We start from the raw sequence: 26,456 nt of genomic DNA, 5'->3' as shown, positions 1-26,456 counted from the left end.
GCCTCCTAAAAATAAGATTACATTTTGCTCATTAATCCCAAAAAACCATGTTCTGCTTTGGCCAGGAAAACAGGAGCTATCTTTTGTGGTGCCAGAGCTCATGAGAAGCAGCAACGCAGGAAGACAAGGTCAATAAAATGCACTTTTTATTCTGTATCAATGAAAATATAGCCACATGTAAATAAAGACGTGTGGAAAAAAAAAATCAAAGTTGATCCTCCCTGAAGAAGTACAGTTCATTGTGCTAAAACCCATAATCCTTTGGGTTAGAAACAGTTGTCTGCCAATGCTTTTAAAGTGACCCACGTTTTCCTTGACGTTGAAATTCGGCAAAACAGAGAAGCGCAACGAGAAACTTGCTGCGGATTCGCCCAGTTCGGCCGACTGCCCGTGGCAGTGTCGGGAAGTGACGGGGCAGCCACGTCCCACACCTTCCTCCTCGGTCAGGGCAGCATCCGCTCCGTGTGGGCTGATGTGAGGTGTCCAGCAGGGAGGGAGATGGGCCTTCCTTCATGCTGCTCGTGATTGCTTCACGGATTTCAGATATGGTAGCAGGGGTGCATTCCTTTTGTAGCTATTCAGTTTCAGATGCTCTATTATTTTTTTTTCCCCTCTAGGTTTTTATAAGCTTTCTGCTGTCAAAATACAGTTCATAATTGCTTTTGTAGAAATAATCCTGAAAGGCAGAGGCATTTAAAATCCCCCCAAATCCTCAGTATATTAACAACAGCAAAAAAGAGAGCTGGGCTGTTCAAAAGTCTCGTTGGTAACATGAGTGCTGTTTGCATTGGCTAGTGTACAAAGAGCAGCAAGTAGTAACAAAAAATAATTATTATTATCCGAGCAATAACCCTTTCCCCCAATTTCTCCCTTGCAAAAAAAGAGTTTTCCCAAAATATTTCTCCCCTCAGTCCAGTGTCTGTGAATCACATACATTCAAAAGCTGCAGATACTCTGTAAAAGGAGGTTTTAAAGCCCATGATGCCCCTCTGACTAATCCTCACTCGGGAAGAAAGTCCTGCTAATTTGAATGGAGCTGTTCACACAAACCAGGGATTAGCATTGCAGGACCGGCCAGTTGGGTGCCCAAGGGTGCTGAGCGAGTCAGTGAACGCTGGGCTGGCAATGCACAGCTCCCAAGGACAGGGAAAAAAAAAACCACACCCACATCTTGGCCATGTGGCTGCATTTCAGCACAGAAGGAGATGGGGAAGGCAGGTTACGGCTAGGATGGGTGCTCAGCATGGACCATGGGGTGCCTGGTGAGGCTGGGCTGGGCTGGTTTTGGGGTTCTGCCTTTTTCCCCATGTAGGTGAGTGGTGTAGCAGCTCCTGGCTCAGTTTAGTTCTCAGCTGTCATCCAAGGGGAGGGGGGGGAGCCTAGGGGAAAAGAAGCTAGGAAGAGAGTACAATGTTCTGAAGGTAGTGAGGTCCTCTGAGATGACAGTGGTTAGTTAGAAATGTCTCCACCTGCCACCAAAGGGGAGAACAGCCTGAGCGAGCCTTACATGAATGCTGTCACCAGACACCACCGGGGAGCCAGGGGTGCACAGAGACAAAGGAACGTGCCCACCCCTCGTCCCCCTCTCCTCCCAGTACCTATTCCCCAGATCTTTCTTCCTTTAAGAGCCTGAGATGACTAGTTGCCTAAACATGAGTGGGAACTCATAAGCATTTCAAAGGGACGGAGGAGGCAGGGGAGGAATCCTAAAATCCGTGCCAAAACTCCTGCGGCATCTCCTGGAGCTGGGAATTCGCCTTTCGAAGCCTGGTTTGGGGAGGGGGCCACACTTCATGAGGTCCTACCCCTCCCCTGCATGATGCTCTGCTCCACTCCAGGTGTGGCTGGACACGAGGAAATGCACCAGGACCCAAAAGCTGAGCACTCTGGACCACTTTGAGCCAGCAGCACTGGATACGGAGGAGGCTGGGCAGGATTCAAAGCCTCCCAGCACCGGGTGCACAACCTCCTGCCTTTGTCATTGGCCCTCTCTGTGGCGGAAATAATAACTTTATTTTTATCTGGGCTTCTCCCCAGAGAGAGTTTGCACAGCTGATCTACATACCTGGCATGTGCGAGGATATTTTAGACAGTCATGAATTTTGAGCAGTTAATTTGGATGGAGATTACTGACAGTTCAGACACCGAGAATTTGGATTCAAATATGTATTAATTAAAAAGTGCCCTTTCCCTGATCGGTTCAGCTGATTTTATGGCAATTTACCTAGCTGTCCCAAGCATCAAACACATCCTCTCCACTTCTGCCTGCATTTGGCATGCAGCATTTTGTAGGGCATGGAAACGTGGACCTATCTGCACTAAGCAATGGCCTGAAATGAAAATTCTGGTACCAGCAGTTCTCGGTTTTCAGAAAGCTCAGCCCACACCACAACTCCCCGCCTCAGTGCTTCAAACCTGGCTTAGAGAAATTAACAGAAAGATTTCCACTGACCTTAATAAAAATCCTTACACGGGATGCTTGAAGCCTCAAAATATTTACCTCCCAAACGAAGAGCACCATTTAGAACAGCTGCTGAGGCCACTTTACTGAGCCACTGGGCCACCGGCTGGTATTTAAGCAGGACATTAACAAATCAGCCCTGACTGCAGCTCCTATTAGCACGTTATTTCTTCTGAACACAAATAGCAAACCAGATAATTATCTCATTAGATCTGCTGGGGCAGCATAACTTATTCAATCTTCCTGTTGCTACAAGTTGACAGATAGCCCTATAATCAAGGCAAGAAAAGAAAAAGAAAAGGGTCAAGGTAGGGAGGAGGGAAAAACAAAGAAAGAAAGAGAAAAAAGGAGAGCACGAGCAATATTTTTACTACCGGGATGTTTTCCTTAAAACTGTTGTGAATCCTCATCTCCACTGCACCCCTGCGAGCTGCAGGTTTCCTGTTGGCTCCCACTTCCCTTATGGGGCCCCAGATTTCTTGAAGAACAAATAACCGACCACCAGTGACAAGCGAGGAAGGGAACAAACCTGCCTACGAGAAACACCACGGTACCATCTGCAGGAACAGCTCTGAATCACTGTCAGACTAGCGGCAGGGGAAGTAGGTTGAGGTTATTTGTGGAACTTGTCTACGCTAGTGAAACAGGGCTAACTACTCCATTTGGGGAGTCGTTCTGTGTGCGAAATTTTCTGGGAAAGCTGATTAGCCGATTCTGCACTGCACAGCAACAAAGCCTCAGCCCCCCTCCTCTGAGCACAGGGATATTATTGGGACAGTTGAAAGGTACATTTACAGAGTTGCTCTGCACTTTAACGCTAATGAGCTTTTTCATTGGTATCGATAAATTCTCCCGCTCGCGTGTTTAGCGTTCCTTTGGCATGCGTTGCCAGATAAATCTTTTATTGTCTTTCTGGTAGCTTGCCCAATTCCCACAAGGCAGATTTTTAAAACCCAAATCCTGCCTTATTGCGAGCTGCTGCCTCTCCCACTCGATAAATTGAATTTACCACTTGATGGAATTATGCAGTCGGTGGCACTCAGCCCTTCTCTTAAGTCAAAAAACAAGGCTGGGAACCTATAGAGCATCAACTGGCAGTAGCAAGAGCTGGAAGGAGCCATCGCATCCTTGCACTCACAGTCCTTTCCTAAGAGCCACATCATGGAAGAACCACAAAGAACAAAAATACACTTTTGCTCTTGGTTTCAGGAGGACATTCACACATTTACGGCATTTCAAACACTGACATGCTGGTGATCCCAAAGCCATGAGATTTGAACATGCGGTGCTGTTTTTGGTGTTCAAAGGACAGGTGTAAGCTACCCATTTAGGTGAGGTTTCATCTCTGTAATTTTTAAGTACCACCAAACAGAGCTTGTTTTAATGCCAGGACTCCTAATTATACCAAAAAAAAAAAAAAGAGACAAGAAAAAAGCAAAAAGAAGCTGTGTCCAAACAACATTTGATGATACAAGTGAAGGCAGCAGTAATTAATCCTGCAGGGACACCAGAGGACTAGTTAAAAGCAGAGCACAAATTTTGTTTTGCTTTAGAAAAAAAACACACCACAACACAAAAACAAACACACTTTCCATGAGAGCTTGGGTAATACACCCAATTTACAAACTGAACTGTGACCCTGGAGTAATGGTCCTGACAGCAGCCTCGAAATGCTGCTGGATTCCCAGATATCATCCCAAAAGCAGAGGGTATGGAACCACTGCTCCTCTCCTGCCCCACCAGCTGGAGGAGCTGGACGCCAGCACAAAATATGTATTTTTTTTTTCTCTAGGAAAACCAAACGATGGTAGAGAGATGAGGTGCAACAACTCAGGAAATTCCTCTGAAACCAAGCCCAGGACAGGAAAGGGCCTGAGTGTCCTGGCGTAACACACGTGGAAATGTTGAGCGGAGTCCTTGGGTCTGCTGGGGGAAATGAAGAGGACTCTTACTAGAGCTATGGGGCATCAGTTCAAAGTGCCACTGGTGCTGAACTTCACCATAGGTGTAATTGGATGAGGAAAACAGAAAATGGTCACACGTGGCAGGTACTGGATTGACTGTGCAGCTAATGTCTCATTGGAGTTCGCCTTATCATTAGAAGGACTCAATAAAAAACACAAATGCTCTAGTCCTTGCTATCCTTATGGGACACTACAATATTCAAGATAGTACAGAAGAGCCAAAAATATATACATCCAAAAAAAAAAGTTTCTTTAATAAAATAACGCACTGAGATGGGTAGAAGGTTTGCCCTGGTGTTCCTGATTTATTTGGGGAATTGCTGCTAAGCCGCCATTTGGAAAGGAGTTTTTGAGTAACCCTGTGAGCCATCATGGACATGCAGGAGGTTAGAGTCAAAAAAAAAAAGTTTTCCAGTTAAATCTAACAGGGCCAGGCGTAAGCCTTGGAATGTGGCTGTAATATTACCCTCGGAAAACAGGGGATGAGTCTGGGAGTGGGGCTGGAGCAGCCTGCAGGGATATGCATGGGCCCAAAGATTCACTCAGACCCTATGGACAAACCCAGCCTGTTTGAGCAAAGGTGTCAACACACCAACAGTGAGAGGAGCAGACTGAACCTGGAGGGGTAAGAATAACCCCCAGATCCAGCTGCTTAGGAGAAACCCTCCCTGCCACTGCCCTTCACACGTTCGCGATAACCTTGGATGTGCATCCCTGCCAGTGCAATGCTGAAAACCAGCTCAAATGCTATTGATTTTTATGGCATTGTCAGACACTGTAATCACCTTTCTGTGGGCTGGGGAAGAGGCTGGAAGAGGGAGTGGGTGTTGCTGATGTGCCTGTATTAGCCCACCGCTTCCAGAAACTGCATGGTCACCGAGACATCTTTCTCAGCCTTTGGCACCAAGTGTGGATGTTAGCTGATGCCAGTGAAGGGCTTAATTCATTTATCTGCCATAGTTTTAGACTATGCCAAATTTCTCTGGTGTCTGCTTGATAATTATCAGCTCTCAGAAACATTCTTTATCCTGAAAACTGTTAACACATTCCTCAGTATGCTATTTAAATCGAAAACCGGAAAATAATGAGACATAGCTAAGAACCTTCAACCTTCACCTCCTATTTGTGCGATTAAAACCTCCAGAAGCACCAAACGATACAACACCACAGCTCAGAAGGGACCTGTTGGCAATCCTTTGGTCCAAGCCCCTGCTCAAAGCAAGGCCAACGTCAAGGACAGGTCCATTCACTGTGATGCTGCACAGTCCAGACAACGTATGCCCCCTTCCAGCAGGGCTCTGGCAAGCCTCCACTGAATCCTCTACTTTCCCCTATGGACATCTCTCTTTATATCCACATTTAAACAAATTGCATAGCACAAATGGCCACTATATAGAGACTAGTAAACACTGACTTCAGCAGAATATTGCTACCAGTTTTGGACCCTCATTCTTTATGTCCTTTCTTCTCCCCTCCCGCTGCCCAGCTCAGAGCCAGGGCTCTGCTGCAGTCTGGGCAATCACCTGATGCCTGGTCATTCTCTACCTTGGAAGCTCTCTGCTAAAACTTTGGAAGATCTCCACCACATTTTTTCCCTTCGTTGGACATTGCCAAGCCTTGGCGTCTTTCCACAGCATGACACAGCTCAGCTATGAGACTCTTGACATCCTTGGTGTCCCGCAGGGGCCAAACATCCCAAATAGGTGGCAGCCTTTCACTGTCCAGAAGGTGATGGGCGATTCCTGTCCGTGCCTTGCCATTGTGCAAGACATCATGATTGCCATATACCTGTGGAAGCTGGGGACCCTGGACTACCATGACATGGTATTGGGGTAAGAAGTTAAAAAAATGGTCATCACAGGCTGAGAACCGAGCATCTAAGTGTCCTTAGGAAGCTGTCTTAAGCACACTTTGTTTCGGGCTGCATGCTGAGAAATTTCAACCTTCCCTGTGATGGTCACATCTGTAGAAAGTGCTCTTGTGCTGGAAAGACGGTAAGCAGTACTTTTTCAGGGCACCTTTTTATACAAGCAGGATCAGGCTTGAGTTGTGGGTTGGATTCACTTCACTTACCCTCCAGCAGTCTACAAATCAAGTGTCTAATCTAAAGTCGTTAGTCTACAGTAAATGATGAGAGACTGACACCTCCGGAGCACAATTTATCCCATCTGCCTGAAACACCTGTCTTAAATGGGCCAGCTCTGAGTCCCCATTCCAAACGAGCAGGCATATACACGTAAGATGTGTGTACACGTCCTTCGCAGGCAGGCAGAAATACGTAGTCTGACATTGCTTGGTCTGAATTGAATCTGCTCTGACTTGATAACATACTGTCATGTCACTGGGGTGGCTGAACCCAACCTAATACAAAGTCCTTTTTATAGGGCTTGTAATTACGGCTAATTGACATATTCATGGAGGACAGCCACATACAAAGTTGGTGTACACCAATAGTCTCAGACTGTGGGCCAAGCATGCTTACATCTCCAAGCAGAAAATCATGAAATACACTTATCTTTATAGACGATAGATAGAAAAGTTTGTGAGAATATTGCCCCAGATGCCTGGTTCCACCTGCCTTGCAACAAAAGGTTGATTAACATAACATAATAAATTAATTTAATGTATTTGTTACAGCCTGGACAAGCCCTTTTTGAATGGTTATATCATTTGAGTGTTCAAAATCAATATCGGCAGATATCTTGTCCCACAGTGAAACACAAGGTCAATTTTCTGTACGACTAAATGCACCCTCAGTAAGGATGATTTTATTTTGTTTGTCATTTGTTAAGTATCACAAAGCTGATCTTTGTACAATATTCTTGATGTCAGTAAAAAAACGCCTTGCTTTTCTGCCAAAAGTAATGTGGATTTCTTGTCTCCATCCAGCAATTTGCTTTAAGAATTTACTTCATTTTGAAATACACTATAGCATATTAAAACCAATGAAAACATTTAGAGATATTGTTAGCTGCTTGAAAAAACGGAGGGGGAAATTAGAAAGACTGTTCTCAGATGTGGAAATCCAGCCTGATCAAACCTTTCTTCCCTGTGGGCCCCACAGGAACGTGCTGCTCTGGCAGCACAGACACAGGTGAAGGACTGGGGCCATCTGGGAAAACTGACAGCGTCAACTTTTCTATTTCCGTCCTTAAATTTCCCGAAGGAAATCAGTGCAGATACAGAAGTGCCAAGAAAAATGTGAACTAATGTAAACTACCGCTGTTTGATGCCCACACCTCTGGTTGCAGCTCAGGACTGGAGAGTCACGGAGCGCAGGCTACCACGAAGAGATGTTTTTCTCCAAAGGAACCCCACTTCTCTAACAAGTATGTCAGCAGCAAGACTATAAAGCACTACAGATCCTATAGACCTGAAGATATGTGTTCACAGAGAAGCTTTTGCTACAAAAAAAAAAAAGAAAAAAAAAAAAGGAAGAATTGAAGAATTGAAGAAAGCCTTTAGATACAGACTTAAAAATGATAACAAAATCTGTTGAAACTCTTTTCTGCAGCAAAATGGCATTTGAATGCATTTTTTTTTAAACGGGTATCACTTTGATGCCACCTCACTTACAAAAAAAAAATTATTTATTTTAACAAACAATCATCTGTCCAGTTCTGACATCCAAAATGATAGGTTTGGGTTTTCTAAATGCTCAACATCCAAGTAAAAAAGTGTCAAGTCATCACGATATATCCCACGTCCTCCTCCTCACTCACAAATTGCATATGAAACCTTTGGCTTTTTTTTCTCCTTCAGTTCAGGACGTCTTTTCCCCCAAAAGCCTCCAAGCTATTTTGTGATCACAGTATCTGTTTTCTGACCCGTGCAAATGATGATGTCTGCTTAGCGGTCTCAGTTACTTCCAGAGTGACTGCCCGTGGCTTGCAAATAGTGCAACATTAATTCTGCAGCTGCCAGTTCTCTAAAATTGTCCTGGAATCCAAAATACACTTTAAGGTCCAATAGGTTCATCAGATTCAAGCTTCAGTTCACACCTGTGTAACAGGGTTGCCTTCCGCATGCTGGTAAATGAAGACTGAATTTGGAGCTAGCAATGAGCCCAAACTTCAGTGCCAGCAGCATCAAGTCCCTGCAGTTGTGCTACTTCTGCGGAACAGGGAAAAGAAAAGTTGGCAAAGCTTAAGTTTGTCACTTCCAAAGTCAGCTCTGCTCTAACCCCTGTCCCGTGGCAAAGACAGAAAGATGGAAAACAGGACTTACAAATACAAAATCAGAAGAACTGAGGGATATTTCCCTTCTATATCTTCACTACAATAGTGTTTTTTTTTTTCAGCTATTATCCTGAAGTGCTGTTCTATCTCATATAGGTAATATTACACAAAAATGCTATTCAAGGTACTCTAGTTCGCTTGCTCTGGAAAGTGTTTACTTTTCTGTACACATTTTATTTCTATTTGTATCTTGTCCAGAAAGATAAAATCCACTTGTGTGTGGGTAAAATGCTTTGAACACACAGCGCACAAGGTAAGTGCTACGACCGCGTTGCCAGGTGTTGCAGGAACGTCTGTCCTGGCACGCAGCTCCTAAAGGAAAGGGAAGCATGCAGCCGAGAGCTCCGTCCACGCGGCACATAGCTGCTCCAGTGCTGGCTCAGCTGGAAGAGGCGCATTTGTTCCCCTATCGCACTTACAGCTGTGGGTGGTTGCTTTCAGTCAAGCCTGAACCGCACCACGAGGGCTCCTGCTTCTTGGACAGAGAAGGATTGCCCCAGCCGGCAGCACGCTTGATCGCATCATGCACAGCCACGAGGACAGGGGAAAGCTGAAAGTGCCCCGGTAACAACTCCATGAAACAACGTGTAATGAAATTTTGGAGGCAAAGCGCTTCACAATTGTACAAGCCGAATTTTCAGAGCAGTAGCCATCAGAGCTGATCGTGCAAATTGGGCCTCCAGCGGCACCCCCAGCACACAGATGGGGGGGGGGGGGGAGCCCATCTGCAGCGCGAGTTTATCGCGTTTGTTTGCAAGATGCCATCGCACTGATCCCACTGCTGCCTGGTGCCAGGCCCCAGCTGGTCCCACTGACCTTGCGAGGGACAACACCAGCGTCAAAGCAGCACCAGGACCAGAGAGCTTGGAAACGCTGTGTTTGTTTCATGAACTTGCTATTTTACATTATTTATAGCTTTTAGCCAGTACTCATTTTAACCAGTACAGCTGCACTTGAACCGCAATAAATGTTCTGGACTTGAATAATTTTCAAGGTCAGATGAATCCCGTTACATGTTCTCACGTTGTAAGGTGGCACAAAGTTACACCTGACTGGCAAGGTGAACCTAAACAGAGATCCCTTTGCATGCCATGCAGTTCTATCTAGAATTAACATCAGTCACGGAGAAAGAAAAAAAAGTCCTTGACAAAGGCAGAGGAATGCCATTAAGGCTAAAGCTGTCCAACAGTCACCCCACCACCCTGCTGGCTCTTTTGCAGCACCACCTCACAGCACAGTCCTGCACCAAGGAACTTCACCAAGCCCCAGCCCAGACAGCCTGCAGGGCTCAGCAATCGACTGGGCAGTGGGGTAAGGTGCTGTGTGTCTGTCTGAGCCAGCGACCCCAGCCAGGCAAGAACAGACAAATCTTCCAAACTTGGCACTTAAGTTCTACCCACAAGGTCCGTGCATACTCCAGCAGCCTGCAGCAACCCTGCGACTCCTTAACCCCATAACCCCTGACTCTTTCAGAGTCCCGGGGTAGGGTTTAGAGCAGGACCCCGAAGGTTTTGCTGTCCTGCAGTTTGTCCCTGCAGACCACAGCAGGGCTGCGCGCTTGCAGATTTGTATTCCTGTCAGAAGAGCAGCTGCAAAGCACAGCTGCCTAATTTGACAGCGGCAACTGCAGCTGCGGAAAGCTATAATGAGCAGGCAGCCTCACCGCCCGTCTTTGGGAAGAGTTGTCCCTTTCGGTGACTTTTTATTCTTATTTTTTCGTCTGTAATTTCCTGAAGAAAGGGACTGAAAGAGAGGCAGAAACGGGCCCGAAAGGAACAGCAAATTGGAAAGATCACTGCCTTCTCTCCACGAACAGACACAACAGAAGCAATGACTTCTTTGGCTTTCTTGTGATCTTTTGGGAATTTATGGGATTGGATTTCACAGTAGGAGATACAATCACCCTAAGATGCAGGTTACTAATTGCCACTACTACAAATGTTGCTGTTTTTGTTGTTGTTTGATTTTTATTTTTATTTTTTGGTTTCTGAGGAATTTATTTAGTTTAGCTTAGCTTCCTAATATGAAATGAAATGTCTGGCATTGGTGTCTGGTAAGGATACCCACTAATTAAAAACATGCCTTTTGTTTACCTGATTGATAGCAATGCCTTGTTGTACACATATGTTTTACTCAAGGCACTTTTGAAGACACGGGACCTTGATGCAAGAGGCCATTGATGTGTGGTGGGGAGATCCTTCTCTGAAGGAGCCAGTGAACTCTGCTGTGCCAGCCTCCAGCTGTACCGGCAGCGGCTCTAAAGCCACAATGGCCATTTCTGCCGTGAGAAACGTGTGCCTGGATTCTCCCTCGCTGCAAATGGAGAAGTAAATAACCCACCACACTCAAGTGCAGACCCAGGCTGTGTCCAAAATCTCAGCTTCCAAGAGCAGAAGAATCAGGGGCCCATGCAAAAGCCTGTCTTGCTGCAGCCCTGCAGAGCCATCGTGAGGGACAACACACCAGCCCAGCTGCTGGAGGTGGGATCGTGGTTCAGGAGGGGGAGATGCTGATGGGAGCCAGCCAAGAGGAGGGCCAGAGCACCTGAAACAGACCTAAGGGCCTTAACGTGCCCAGCGACTGATGGCGTGGGCACTGAGAGCTGGCACTCGGATCACAACACCCCAGCCACTGAAACCTTCAACGCGTCCAAGGTGTGAACAGCAGGCAGTGCCCGAGGAAGGACTTCATCTCCACAAAACACTCTCCCACCCAAACATCACCATCCAATGCCTCAGGCTAAAGGGAAATTCACCATCACCAGCTTCACATCCTGACTGGTAATTTTCTCTTTCTCAAAGGTAGTTTCAGACTGATAAACAGCCTCAGAAAAGAGTGGAGGGGGATTAACTGCAGCCTTTTAACTTCAGCCTTCCAAATCTGCTCACACGGCTCCGGAGGAGCTGAAGCACAGTTGCTCTCTCCCTTGCTCAGATCTCGTGCAAAGTTTTTCTGCCAGGGGCAATGGGGGGGACAGCCAGAGAGCAACCTCAGCTCTACAAAAAACGGGACATCCTAATGAAGATACTGACAGAAGCGGACACTATTGCTAAGTGCTGCAAAGAGATTCTGCATAATGTCACGCTAACAGTTCAGTAAAAATGTCATCCGTAAAAAGGACGCTTTCGAGAAAGACATTACCCCCAAATACACACTGCGTGCAGCTGAGAGATGTTCTGTTTGTTTCATTTCGTTACATAAATCATCGCTACTATGTCTTACTTACGATGTTAAAAGAGCAGGAGGATACTCGAAAGAAAAGGCTGTGCATGCACAACACCCACACAAATCAATTCCAGTGATCTACCCCAGCACCCGACACGGTGCCCTTCCCTGGCTACTGAGCTGAGCCCTCCCTTCAAGAGGAGTGGGGGAATTTATCACCAAATATACAGTATATTGTAATGGAATGATACGAGGAAACAGTACTACTTGGAGTCTGAACGTGTCGACCACTTCATGTTAACCTACTGTCTAACGCGGCAGAAGACAGTGAGGAAGTAAAAGCTCAATTCACCCAGCCTGAGATCAAAACTGTCATGGCAATATTGGCAGGTTAGACCCTGATTCTTTAAATAGTACATTGCCTTTGTTAAACAAAAGTCATTCTTTTATTACATAATAGAGATTATAAATAAATGTAAAGTGTGCATGCAGTCAACTGCATATTATACAAGCAATATCTATGTTAATAATTGTTTTCTTTGGCAGGCCAGAATCCAGCTGGACATGCAAATATTTACATATCAAAATCCTTGGTGTGTTCAAGTCATATTGGATGCAAGTGAAAATATATATGTATATATATTTACCTTATACACACACATATATATGTATAAAGGTATATATACACCTCTGCATATATACTGTATACATATATACACATAGGTATATGCTAAAAGTGGATTTCATCTTTTTCTGATTCAGGTGATGCAGGCCTTGAAACGCTAAAAATATCCTGGCAGGGTATCTGGGGGGGCCGCTGGGGTGATAAATGAGACTTGGGGGAAGAGACCTGGGGTACGTTCTTTTCAGACAATATTTTTAAAATTTCTGCCACCTGCTTCTCAAGGGCAGCCATCCTGCTGCTTAGCAGCTGGATATCTTCTTTGAGTTCGTGCTTGACTTCCTGCAGCGTGGTTTGTAAGGCCTGCTCAGGAATAGGGTAGAAAGGATGCCTAGCATCAGCCTGAATGGGGCTGTGCTCCAGGGGGCTGCGAGTCTCACCAGCTTTATCCAAGCGAAGGTCACTTTTTGTTATTCCACTGTCACAAGAGTCTGTTTTCCTCAGTGGGTTTTTATTTACACCGTTCTCCGCGTCGTTGCACTTGGGGTCCTCCGAGAGCAGCCCCATCGACTCAGCCTTTGTGACGTTATTCCAGTCTTCCTTCTTCTCCTCGTGGGTCCCCATCGTGTTCTTCAGCCGAAGCCACCCTTTCCCATTCCCGTTTTTCATCCGCATGGGGCTGTTCACTTTGAGACATTTTTGGTCTCCATTTCCATTGGGCTTGAGCTCCATCGCATCCCTGTTGTTCTGCTTCACAGCCTCGCTGGTTTTCACGTAAGCCAGGGATGTCTGGATGGGGGTGATCTGAGACACGGTGACCACACTGGTGCCCGTGATGGAGGCCCCGTTCTGCACGCTCCGGCTTTCCACCTGAAGCTGGTTCCTTTCCGGGTCGATGTGGGTTGAGCCTTGATTACGCATCTCCTTTTGCTGTTTGAATTTCTGGAAGAGTTTCCGCACGGGGTGGTCCACAGGGATGCTCAGCGTCACCTCGTTCTTCTGGCGCAGGCGCTCCTCTTCCTCCTTCTTGACATCGCTGATTTTCCGGAAGATGATCTAAGGGGGATAAGTCCAAAACAGTCAATCACAGGACATCAAATACAACAGTACGGCAAATGTTACTGGAGGATGGGGAAACAGAAAGGTCCCTAAGGGTAATCAGGCATTTCTCCTTCCTCTCTGTCTCAGTTTCTGACAGTGAATTCAAATGGAACTGAACACAGCATTGTAACCTCTGATACATGCCACTGCATAGACGGTGTACATACATACATGCGTACACACGCTTTTTTAAAGGTATAGATTAAAAGTGTTTTTCACCTGTGTTTTTGATGCAGAAGATATAGCCCTGAAGAACTAAAATTACCCTGACAATGCCAGAAAGAAAGAAACTGAACAAAGAGAAGAAAGCAAGCGAGCAAGAACCCAAACACAGTGATACGCACCTACCCATTACATTCATAGCTGCTCCTTTGCTATCTTTAGTACAGATCAAAAAGAAACAGCAATTCAGCAAAGACTGCATGGCTGTAAGTTTAACTCAATGCACACACCCTTCCAGAGGCTGGAAAATCCAAATGCGTGCACTACTTTTTAGCTCTGCTTATTGTTGTAGAGGTGGCTGGAGGGTGCAATTACGTTCCCCGTGTGCCGTGTCGTGTGGCTTCACACAGCAGCACAACAGTTTTTATGTCTAATATGTGGAGGAAGGCATTTGGTGCTGCAGTTATTTCACCCTTCAGAATCTCTCTGTAGCAAAAGGAATTCGAGCCTCAAGCTGTGGAAGGATCCGCAGAATTAAAACCTTTCTGTTGATTTTATGCATGTAACTCCCAAATAATCTTTGGTCCTTTTTTAAAAAATGTTTTGTTCCATTTTCTTGAACGTGGGACGGAGGCAGGATAGGATAACTCTCTGTGTCTCTGGATGATGGTACTAAATTGAAAAGGAGCACATGATAAGATGCAAATACGGGCTGTGTAGGGACAGTGTTGGTAACAAAAGTAAAAGAAAGCCCCTGCAATACACAAACAAAACGCTGTGACAGTCAGATGTGGATTTTGAAGTATCCGTTTGAGTACCCATATTTCAGTATCGATTTTCTTTAAGAGAGGCTTCTCACACCTGTCCACATTTGCAAAGAAATAGTTGCTTTCAAGTCTCACATCTTCAGAAGCTGGCAGAGGAGTGTGGCTACATCTCCTTCCCCGCATGAATCTGGGATGAGCTGGACTTCAAAGCTTCATTAGAGAGCTTTCAAATGCCCTAAGTAATATTCTTGTGTGCTGCTGATAGATTCAGCTGCTTATAATAATTTGGAAAGTTAACGTGTTTATTAGAAGCCCAGTTTAAAAAAAAAAAAAAAAGCAGGAAAACATGGAAGATACTTTCATCTGACTCTCTGACCTAGATGCAGCAACACGTACACTCATTTGGCAGCTCCTCTTCATTAGTGCCTACCCTCATGGAGCAACTCTCTCGGGCAAGCCACAGGGGACAGCAAAGAAATGCATGAGAAGTTGCCCTTGATTCGAAAAAGTAAGTAATTAGATTGAGTTGAAGCCACATTTTCTAAATGAAGGTTCGGAAGGTGGGTTGCATTGCTTTGTTTGTGCCTTCCTCTCCCTGGAGGGCATTGTGGCACCTCTGGCAGATGACAAGGCTGTGTCCCCAAGCCGTGTCCTGGGGAAGACGCTCGGTTCCCCTGCTGGTCTCCCATCCTACAGTGCTCCTCTGTGCCAGGCCAACGTGCTTGGGTCCTTGGAAACATCTAGGGGGGGGGAAAACATCCTCTACCCAATTTTTCCCTGCTCTGTGGCCACGGCCGTGTTTCATACTTTGAGCAACCTCCTCTTCCCAGCCAGCTCGTGCCCAGTTGGGGGTGGCTGGAGGCGGCCAGGGATGCTGCAGGGCTGGCAGCTGCCTGCAGCCTGGCCGTGCTCCCATGTCCCACACACCAGTGAACACACGGTCAGGAGAGCATTGAGGTAACTTCGATAACTTCCACCCTGCCAGCTGTTTGTAAAGACCAGAGTGATAACAACAAAACCCACAGCAGTGGTTTTTAATTTCCTCTCCAAACGCTTGCATTTCACTGAAAACTATCCTCATCTCCCTTTCTTTTCCCCCAGCCGACTCTTGTTTTTTCATTTCTCCCTTTCCTCCTCTCTGTTCAAAACGTCTCTATCCAGAGGCTATCTCCCTGCACAGAATATAATTGCCCGTGACTGCTGCTGCTGCCTTCTGCAAAAGAAAAGCCAAGACTTTGCTAATTTGACACAGTCTGTACTTCACACTCCTGAAATGGGCCCTTCTGAAAGCCAGGAAATTGCTGTTTTTCTGTGCCAGAGCCTCACCCCAGAACCACTGAGCTGGATGTCACTTGGATTAGATGAGCCCAGAGGCACGGGGGTCCGCAGCCCAGCGCTGCAGCCCCTCAGCACCGGGGAAGCTAAATGCATCTGTGTCATGGGGGCGGGTGGCCGAGGTGACACCCTGCTGTCACCTCCTTCAGCCTCTTCTAGGACCAAGGGGGGGAGCCTGGCAGAGCTCTTTGGTAAATCTTTTCTTCTTTCTCTGCTTGCGATAGCAATTGCTACACCCTGGAACGATACCAGCAGCCCCTTTGAAGAAGCCAGCCTGCTGAACTCTGCAGCAGCCCAGGGACTGGGTGATCCTGGGGTTAGCTGGGACTCGTGAGCTCAGGACTGACCTTGCTGGAGCTGTATTTCCAATGCAGTCATATTTTCAAGGCAGCAGTGGCTGGTGGATTCACAGCCCTCAGCTTCCCGATGAAAACTGGATGTGTCCATAGGTGATTGCTATTTGCTTTTTCACTCTGAAATGCATTAACAGGCAGACCGTATCCCTCCATGTTTGGACTGGATATAAGGCAGACAGATTTTACATTGAGGATGGTGAGAGCCTGGAACAGGTCACCCAGAGAAGCTGTGGATGCCCCATCAGTGAAAGAGCTCAGTCAGGTAGGATAGGGCTTTGAGCAACCTGATCTAGGGAAAGATGTCCCTGCCCATGCTGGGGGTATTGGACTAGATGATCTTTCAGGGTCCCTCCCAACCCAAGCCATGCAGTGATTCTATGATTCCACAGTCCCAGCAGACAGTGTGAGATTACAGCACGTTGGTGACCGGGGTCTTGGTCCTCATCCATTTATTGAACCACTGTCACCAGGAGGAAACCATTTCACCCCTGCGTTGCCCCATGGAGACTGTCCCTATTCCAGGACGTCCACCCCTAATGAAGGGAGTGCCAAGCCTAGCACAGCAGAAATCCAGTCTTAGTCAGGACTACTCAATATCAATATCATTAGAATACGTACAAGTAAAAGAAAAGAAAGTTCTGCTTACACAGGCAAAGAACTGGGAAAAAAAAGCTAGGATCTGAATTCTAGCAGTGATAGCTATTCTGCACTACAGTTTTCCATATTAGGAATGTTTTCTTGTGGTTGGATTTAATCCACTTCCACAGTGGTTTAACTGAAGCCAAATCAGGATTAAATGTGTTTACACAAAGACTTAATTCTATTAATTGTCTATGAATTGTATTAATTGTCTAATAACTATTGGTGGCTATTTTTCTCTATAAATAAGACCAGAAAAACACCTCCTGCAATCTGACATTTCTCAGTGATTTGAGTGAGACTTATTTTCAAATCTTTAATTGGATGAGCTATTTCAGTTGTCCCTGACCCTTTTCAGAGAGGTTACACATAGGCCTGTCGAAACATATATCCTGGGAACAGACACAAACCCCACAGGAATTAATCAGGAGAAACTGAATTAACTGTGAGCAGAGCACATCTCAAGGAGTAAAGAGCCACACTCGGGTCTCCTGGCAAGGGCTAAATTCATTAATGTGACAGGGACTCAGTGTAAGACTTCATTTCCTTTATGGATGGGATTGTGAAAGAAGGCCCCAGTGCATCACAAATCCTGTCCCTTGAGACCAGGTTCCTGTTTTTCTTTCTTTTAATGTATTTATTTGAGGAGGGAATTTGAGGGGAATGGGGATGACAGTAGTTATTGAGCTATCAAAGGTTAAGTAAAAGTTAACTAATGGTTGGCCCTGGGAACTGCAGTGGTTGAGTTACCTATGAGGCAGGCAGAGAGGAGACAACCGTGTCCTGAGATTCTCGATTTGATCTTAACCCCAATCTCCCTTCTCTGCACACCTCACTGAGACGTAACTCGCCGTGTTGGTGACCCAAGCCCATCATCACTTCCAAAGACGCACTTTACCAGATGTCAGAAAGTGGAAGCGATGGGCACGTTCCCGCTGGAGCCATTCCCGTGGGGTGCTGACTTGTGTACATGCAGGGGTGGGCAGCAGCAATGTAGAGGCTGTGCAGCCAGCTTAGGGCTGAGATGTGCACAAGTCCTCTCATCCCCACCTACTGTGGAATTAATTGGTAAACCAGTGGCTTTTTCAGATGTTTTGAAAAGCACCTGTCTTCAGTTGCCTTTTTTGTACCACTAATGCAAAAATCCTCCCTCCACAACCTTGTTCAATTTGCAAAGACCTCTTAGTAAGTCAGCCCAAGGACAAATTAATTAAAGTACATGAATTAATTAATATTGAAGAATTACAGTAAGTTCATAAAAGTGGCAAATGTTTGAGCACAGATCATTGTGTCCCATTCCTAAAAGGTCCAACTGCTGCTGTTAGTGGTGTACACGCATTCCTCCTCATGGAAACCTGTACAAAAGGGCACACAATTGTGATGGTGATGAACACAGCAGGTGTGCACTGAGGGAAGGAGAGGGGAAGCCACACGAAAGCCATCAATGTAAAGATTTTCCCAGTGACTAATAAACTCTGGGTGCCCAGACTGAGGCATCCTACAAAGGCACCCGATTGGGAAGGGAGGGCAAAATCCTGCAGCAAGGGGACACCTTGTCCTGTGAGAAATGGCCTGACTCAGCTCCAGAAACTGGAACTCAAAGAAGACACCACATTTCAGCACCCCACAGCTACATATGGCCATGTAAAGCAAGACGGGGAGCCCCACCATTCGGCTGCATTGGGACCGCAGTCGTTAATGGGCAGGATGAGGTGGGTGCTGGTCACCACTGAAATATCTCTTCCAGAGGTAACTATCCTGTCTGTATTTAATGTCTTGTAGAAGTCCTCACATCTGGTTACTCACGACCCTATGTATTTATGTAGAACACTCTGATTTTATTCTTATTTAACACAAGAGCATCCTGGAAGGCACTTTAATTCAATATTGTGGCTCTGGAGACAACTATTCACTATTCCCCTCCCCTGCAGCACTGCAAATCAGATCAGTGAAATGATCCAGGTTAATAAATTTGAAGAAATAAATAGGGCTGTTTGTTACCTGGACCATGCCAACAATCCATCTGACAGCACAGCTCCAGAGCTGAACTGGAAAATGCAGGAAAGGGAACGCGTGGCGTGAATGAGCGGAAACTTTCCAAGATGCCTTCAGCAACACCGACTGTGTTATGGAAATACACCCATTTTCTGACCACACTGAAGAGCTCAAGGCTTGCTTGCAGCTGGCTGAGGCCCACAGAGCAGCTCCTTGACCAGTGTTCAGATCCCACTGGAGGGATTTGAACTGGTCCACATCCTACACAACCACCTAATTCCCATAAAAAGGGTCAGCGTCCTCACCAGGTGTGTAGGCTGTGACACTCTTTTCTATAGGTTCATTTCTGGAAATAGAAGAGCTGTCCTCCATTGCCACTCTGACCTGAGAATATTCAGAAGAATTCCCCGTTTCTCACTGTCTGTCCCCATCCTGTCCTCCAGGACATGGTAACTACAAGCCCAAAGCTTGGCAGCGAGCAGGGTGCCTCACCCTTCTTTCTGAGATGGTTTCTCAGCTCAAAAAATGAAGGTAAAATCATGGAAGGTGGTTACAAGACAATATTACTCCTTCCTTCAATATCGTATTTGTATTTTATATTACGTTCCCAACACAAAAACGTTTATTTCTGTATATTAACAGCCAAACCAAGATAGCTGTGCAACACAGTAAAGCATGTTTTCAAATGTATATCACTTGCCCTTTCTGTATGCAAGCACCACAATAAGCCCTGTGCCCTCCCACAGAGCAATCCCACTTGGCAGGATCATGCTGAGATCATACAGGAATGCGAGCACAGCCAGGTGATCCCCACTGACCAGCCACTCCCGAACACACCGCAAGAACAGCTGAGATCTGCTTGATTTTTCCTTAATGGAAGCAGCAATTTAGATCTCTTATTCTTTACCCAGCAACAGGGTTTTGTTTTTTTTTTTTTGAATTTAATTATCCTTGAGATTTCCTCCATATCACAAGCTTAGCTGAAGCAGGCAAGTGGAATTGAAAGTTCCTGATGATACAACCAATAACAGACACTGCAATCACATATACCTCATTTTCTTTGGGAACAAATGGTTGAAAAAAACAGCAACAAATACAATTGAAAATAATACAAATGAATGCTTAATTCATGCCTAGGCTGATCAACATAAAACAAACTTCTGCAAAGATGTTTGAAAGAAAAAAAAAAAACACTATTAATTTTCACATTTTGGAGTGCATTGTAGAACAGTAATTGCCGTTTTTTCTCATGCTAACGAGGGAGGTGAATTTGTGTCAGACCTAGGCTTTGGACATAGGACAACCTAATCCATGCTGTGCTCAGACAACTGTGCTATTTTCCTACTTCTAAGAACAAAGTACAAAATGCACCCAGCTTCCAGAGCACGGACCCTCCGACCAGGGTTCACCTAACAAAGCCGGTGTCTGCCACTGAGCTCATCCCTCCTCTGGCAGCCACGCACAGCCTAAGGAAAGAAAACTTGGAGGCTGTGAGTCATTTCACCTGCAGCTCGATGCTAAAACAGGTCAGACACACTGTACCCTGAAATGCCTGTTTGTCTCCTGTGTCTAAAAATGGAGCTTTGTCCAAGTCACTTGGATTCAGGCACCTTCCATGTGATGCTGGGTAAGAAGCATCTGAACCCCTGCCTCTAGCAGCGCAAATGTCAGGGTTCGGAGCAGGCTTTTCAAAAAGCCTTCCCTTAAAGCTTTTGTGTGTGTGTGCGCGCATTATACCCTTCATCTGATGCTATTTTTACTCCCTCCAGCATGCTGGGGTATTGCCAGTTCCCACCTGGGATGCATTCCCCACCCAGCCCCAGCCACCCGCCAGTCCTTCCAGATAAGCACTATTATTTTAAAAGCTGCAGAGGGAGGATGAGCGATGACTGCACGGAGGACCAGGCTGGCAGATCCAAAAGCAAAGTGTTTTTTAAACCTAGGCAGGTCACAGAGAACACAATACACTGTTGATACTTCAAGGGTAAAATGTTCTTATTTTTTTTTCAGAAATTAAAGTTTTTTAGAATGTTACTTTTTAAGATGTTATTTTTTTTCCCTTTATTTTACATGAACTTATATTTTAAAAGTTCAACTGTAGAAAGAAGGGAAAGAAATGAATACACACGAAATAACCTACCATGAGTCCTTCTGTTTGTAGTTCAACAGAAAACAGACCCCTGGGCTAGCAGAGCCGTGAAATGCAGCTCTGTCTGATAGAAGACCATGGGCCCTTCTGTATTTGTCCTTCATCTGAAAGTCTGGCCTGCGAGCCTCGTATCACGCCAGAGAAGCCTGAACAGGCAGTGTTCATTCAAACCTTCCTTTGGGCAGGACGTAAAAACTGCTGGAACGCACTGTGGATGGATCCTCTTTCTGGTCTGGTTCTCTGCCTTGAAAACCTATTTCATTGCAGGCTTCCTACCTTTCCAAAATGGAGAGGTCAATGGCAGCACTGCTCACAAGACACATTTTTGGCTCTTAACACCAGGGTAGACTTTGGAGCAATGCCTCCTCCTAGGTCAAGGCAAAGCAAGGAGGTTTGAGCAGACAGCCCCGATGGGAAGACCAAGCCAGCAAGGCCAGCTAACACCAGCAAAGAGCCAGCAAGGAGCACTGGCTCCAACCCATCTTCAATTAACAGCTTTTGGGTATGGCTTGTACATAAGAACAGCCTCTGACCGTGGTGTCCTGTGCTGGCCGGAGTCTCTGCAACCAAGAAGCGTGGTCAGAAACTCTCTGCTGAGGCTGACAGCGATGAAAAACCTGGCAGAAATGGAGGGCAGCAGAAGCTGGAATAAGCGAGAGCAAGCAGAGATCAAAGCCAGAGCATCTCTTTCCAAATGTAAACTGCATTTAGGATGCCTCACCTAATTTACTCCTGTAAATCTCCCTGTCCTCTTAGCTCACTTTATTAATCTGCACTCCGACCGAGAATGCAGAATGGATGGCCTGAAACGATGGCTTTATTGTTCTGCTCTATACACTCCTCAGACAGATAGCTTTACTGTGATGTGAAATTCAGCCTCAAAAACAAATTGCTCTAACAACGGTTTTAATTGCTCTGCAGTAAATTCTCCTTAATCCTCCTGTCCCAGGAACTGCTTTGTGTTAAACCACTGCTCCATCTGCATGTGGGAAAGGAATCACTGTCCTTGGCTCTGCAGTGAAAATGACTGACTGTTGAGCAATTAGTTAATCTCTGGGATAGGAATGTTTCACTAAACAGTCTTTCATGCTGGATTTTGGAGGAAAAGAAGATTTCTGTAGGCTGGTCTGCTGGCTGCTTGAAAGAAACAGTAAATAATAACCCTTCTGCAAATTTCTATTGATCTTGACTTCACAGATATGGTAGCATGCAAAAGCAAAAGCTTGCTACCAAGCACATTTTAATTTTCCTATGGAGAAACTGTATTCATGTAGTTTCCTCCTAACTGATTATTGAATTGACTTGTAAGAGAGGTGAGTATTTCCAATACAAATGACAAAGTGATGTCATTTCAGGGCAAGAAGAATTATTTCTGTGAAGCTGAAAAAGCCCTTTCAAGGCAAATTTAATCACATTTTATGGGCAAGAAAAAGGTTGATCTTTTCATCATTACTTAATATAGATCTGTGTTCCCCAAGCTGCTCATCTGAAAAAAAAGCTGGGTACATAGCAAGGGAGAGGCTCTTCAGAAGAGCCCCAAAACAGCAAATTAGCAATTTCCCAGAGCCCAGAACTTCCATCCCCTCGCTACTGCTTGCTCCATGATTTAGAAATTGAATATTGTAGGTCAAATTTTAATCTGGTTCCATTTTGTGTTCGCAATCAATTTGCACGGCACCCAACTACTCTTGCAGAGAGACATCTGTGCATGCTGACAGTCAATTAGGCTGATCTGCATTTGTGAACAAGCATGCATATTAAAAAGAGAGCGGTTGAGAGTTCGCTCCATCTATTTCATATGGATCTGAAGTCATCCTGCTTTACTTCACAAGTCTGGATTGAAGAAGAAAGAGGAGAGAAGCAGGAAGAGATCCAAGTCCCATTTGTCACCTCCCAAGAACATCATGGCCCGACACATACGGCACCAGACTGGGATTCGGGAGAATAGATTATTCCACTGGTCCAGCCTTTGGCCAAGTGGGAGGTCTTGTGCAAATCACACTGTCACTTTGTGTATCCATCCCTCCCGGCGTAAGAGAGGATAATGATCCTGCCATCATTTCTGCAGTTAATTGGAAATCCCTATATCACGGCTAACTATTTACAACCGAGAGACTAGAATTCATAGCTGGTAACAGAGAGAGGCCAACGTTTTGGCTTCTTGCCAAAATTGAGGCAGTTCATTAACAAAAGAAGCCATAAAAAATAGACATTGGTGTTCTTCGGATTTCAGTTCAGGAAGAAGACCTTAAGTCTCTGCTGTGCTAGGGCAGCGCACAACAAATGTGCAGTGGTACATGTGGGCCTTTCCAATGCCCTGATACATCTGTCAGACCTTGATTCATGGTAGCACTGACACCTGCTTAGCAAGGAGAGATCAGGCAAGTCGCACAGCTTGAGTGATGGGCACTGATTCTGCAAAATGATGTGATTACACATTTAACTAAGTGTATGCTGAGCTTTGAGGCTAAGGAGTCAGATTTCCAAAAGAAACATCAAAGCTCCTTACTCCATTTGCACAACCACATGCATTCACACCATCCACAAGAGCACTTTCTGAGAACAGGTAAGCCTCCTGGATCAGGAGCCTGTCGAGTCACCCAGAACCTGAGCACCTTCGGTCCATACGTTTGGCACTTACGGAGGCTCCCCTTTCTTTGTACGCTGGGGGAAAACAATGCATGGATTTTCTGCTGCTGCAGGCACAGCTGCTATATCTGATGCCAGCTGGGCTCTGTGTTCCTGCTAGGAAAAGGAGGCTGAAGAAGGGCACTGAGCACCTTTGGATGTGGGCAGCTTTGCTACGGGTTTTAAACAAGGCCCTGGAATTGAAACTAATCACTTTTTTTCCTGCTTTGCCCTCACTGTTTTCTGTTTTCATCGCTGTAACCAAACAGCAGATGTCTTAGCATGTTGCAGAACAGCCAGACTCAGATCTATTCCTCCAAAGACAGCAAAATGCCTCTTCCACATACAGAAAGTTATTTTAAACAATGAACCAGCAAGACCGCTTTATTTATGCATTAAGGTATGCTTCAACTAGGACCTACTGCAGGCATAGTTTAGGGTCAGTCTGTTGCAGACAAGAATATGGGTCTGCACTGCCTCTGAAGAGACTTACCTGTGACTGTGATCCAAAAAGTCACAGTCCCTTCTATGGGGTTCTCATCACAACTCGGGGGCAATGAAACCCTGCTTTAGCCTCCTAATTCCTTTCCAGGACCTCAAATCCTAGACTGAACTCAGTACAAAGACTAAATTCCAAAGAGCTGAAATATTTTGTTGAGTCAGCACCTAGTTCATTTTCTGTATAAAATACAGCAGCCTTAGTGCCTAGCTCTTCCACTGGATCTGGAGGAGAACCACAGCAAAGACCACCCTACACCAAAACCCTCCCACAACTTTTTGGACTCCACGTTGATGTAAATAACTGGTGACACGTATCACCAAGTGGAGCACCATGACCACATTGCTGCCACCAATCCTGACAGCACATCACCAGCAGGAGCCCCAGGGCTCAGGAGCTGAAGGGAGCTTCCCATTGCCCCCCAGCCTGGCTGTGGGGCGCTGTGCTCACCAGCAGGCAGTGCCTCTTCAAGAGGACAGCTTCCAACGCGATCAGGCAGACCTGGTCCTCACAAACTTATACTGGCCACTGGATCAATACCTGCTATCGGCAACGACCTAGTGAAATGTCAGCATGCAGCACTGTCAATTGATTCAGGCTTTGCTGTGCTGCAAATGGGTTATGGTCTGTACATTTTAGTACAGATGATTACAGAAAGAAACTCCTCAAAGAAAGCAGCTTTCCCTTTGCCCAGCACAGTATCTCCTAAGAGTGATATGCTTCTGAGCATAAACAGGGAAAGATAGTTCAAAGCCTCCGGACGACAGCAGGGTGGTTTGAGCTCGGGGTGGACTGCAGAAATGGTGCTGTCTGGGATAGGGAAAAGTGCCAAAAGACTTTTCAAGCTGCTCTTCAGCCTGATTTAGCTTGGAACAGAAAATCAATCATCAATAATAATATGCAGTACTAATCCACCCCTCTTCGTTCCCTATATGGGAGAGGATTCATGTTGCTCTGTCTTTTGCCAGACGCCAAAACCAGGGCACAGGGAGGTCATATCACTTGCCCAGGGTCATTGAGCTCCTTGGTGGATGTGAGGGGGATGGAGCAAAAGTTTGCAGCCCAGAGACCCCACAGTAGGAAAATCCATGCTTCAAAAAGATTAAATAAACAAATATAAGGGTCCATATGGTCAATATTGAAACTAAATAAAATACTTAATATAACAATAGACTTTCTTTTCACTGCTGTCCAATTTGGGAACTACAGACCTAGATTTCAAATAGCTGAGAGTTGGAAGGGGTTAACTTTAATTGCAGTTAAATCCAGTCCAGGACAACTTTACTGCTGTTCAGCTTTGTGTTGGAAGCAGGAAGGGGGGCAGGCAGCACTATCTCTGTTTCTTTACTGAACGTTTTCTGAAGGTCTTGCTTCTATTACAATGAAAAATGTCAAAATCTTCATGTTTGGCTTCTGGCCAGCCTTACTTGTGACAGACCCAGTATTCCTGCATATTCCTAGCACAAAGCCACAGAGAATATAAGCCCATAGAATTTGCAGAATTCGTATATTTTTCTCTGTGTTTTTGCCTTTTACTGGTTTTTGTCTGAAGACCAGTCCAATAAATGCGTAAGAGAGTGTCTCCTTTCACAAAGTAACGCATCAGCAAAAGAACAGCATTTGCTTCCTTCCACTGTAAGTGGAAATTTAAATTAATTGGAATCATTATTTTTTCCCCTAAATATTACTTTAACAGACTAGAAAGTACTTGAAATTTAATCTGAAGTCTTCAGACCTGAAAAAGGGTTTTGTGACTGAAAGCTTGTGGATTTTTTCAGCTATATCACTTGGTCTAAAAAAATATACTGTCCCTCCCTATCATCCTTGTTTCTGACAGTGAAGACATTCTAACTGGCTTTCAGAAACTTTGGTTTTATAGGGAATGTACTACTAGCTACCCTATCCATTCACTTCATCATTCTCAAGGTTTTGTTAATTTACTGAAAAGCTTTTACAGTGGGAGCTACAATTAAAACGATGTATTTCCAATGGCATGCATTGTAGAACACCATCAGTTTTGTTTGGAAACGATGAGTCAGAAATGAAGAAATAATTTTAAAGGGCAGAACATACGAACAACAGACCCGAATGAAAAGGACAATGGGAAGCCTATGTACCTCAAAAAGCCAAGGCATCAGACCTTATTGCATCTACCCATATTACAAAACAGAGACATCAAATGTGCTGCTTTGTCACTGTCAGACATTCCTCACCTGAGCCAGATCCAATAGTGGAGGCTAGTTTTATGGGGAAAGCCACTGGTTCCAAATTCAAGCTAATTCACAGACATGGTAATACTCTTGAGTGGAGCAGATTTAGGCTGGTGGCTGGGCAATCGTTTGCTTGTTTCTGTTCTGCTTTTAGAACACAGCCAA

At 45.4% G+C, this 26,456-nt stretch overlaps 1 protein-coding gene across 4 annotated transcripts in view; it reads right to left on the bottom strand.

Annotated features, from left to right (window-relative positions):
• Positions 1–129: 129 nt before the first annotated feature.
• Positions 130–26,456, bottom strand: part of KCNH5 (potassium voltage-gated channel subfamily H member 5) — a 169,911-nt gene continuing 143,584 nt past the window's right edge. Inside the window, exons 11-12 of one of the 4 annotated variants that reach the window (XR_014585357.1) lie at positions 2,453–13,506; positions 130–676 (exon numbers count right to left, since the gene is read on the bottom strand). Coding sequence is in view for 2 of the 4 variants with exons in the window: in XM_083839156.1 (XP_083695282.1) it covers positions 12,559–13,506 (948 nt within the window). In the remaining 2 variants the exon portion in view is untranslated. Of the gene's footprint in view, positions 13,507–17,356; positions 21,572–26,456 lie in introns of those variants that run through there. The other 3 variants (XR_014585358.1, XM_083839156.1, XM_083839157.1) reach the window with 3 other exon arrangements.

The sequence above is a fragment of the Anser anser genome (assembly GCF_964211835.1).
Source record: "Anser anser genome assembly, chromosome: 5".
In the NCBI taxonomy this organism is placed as follows: Eukaryota; Metazoa; Chordata; class Aves; order Anseriformes; family Anatidae; genus Anser; species Anser anser.
The sequence above is the reverse complement of the archived record's forward strand: the minus strand, read 5'-3'. Positions and strand labels throughout refer to the sequence as shown.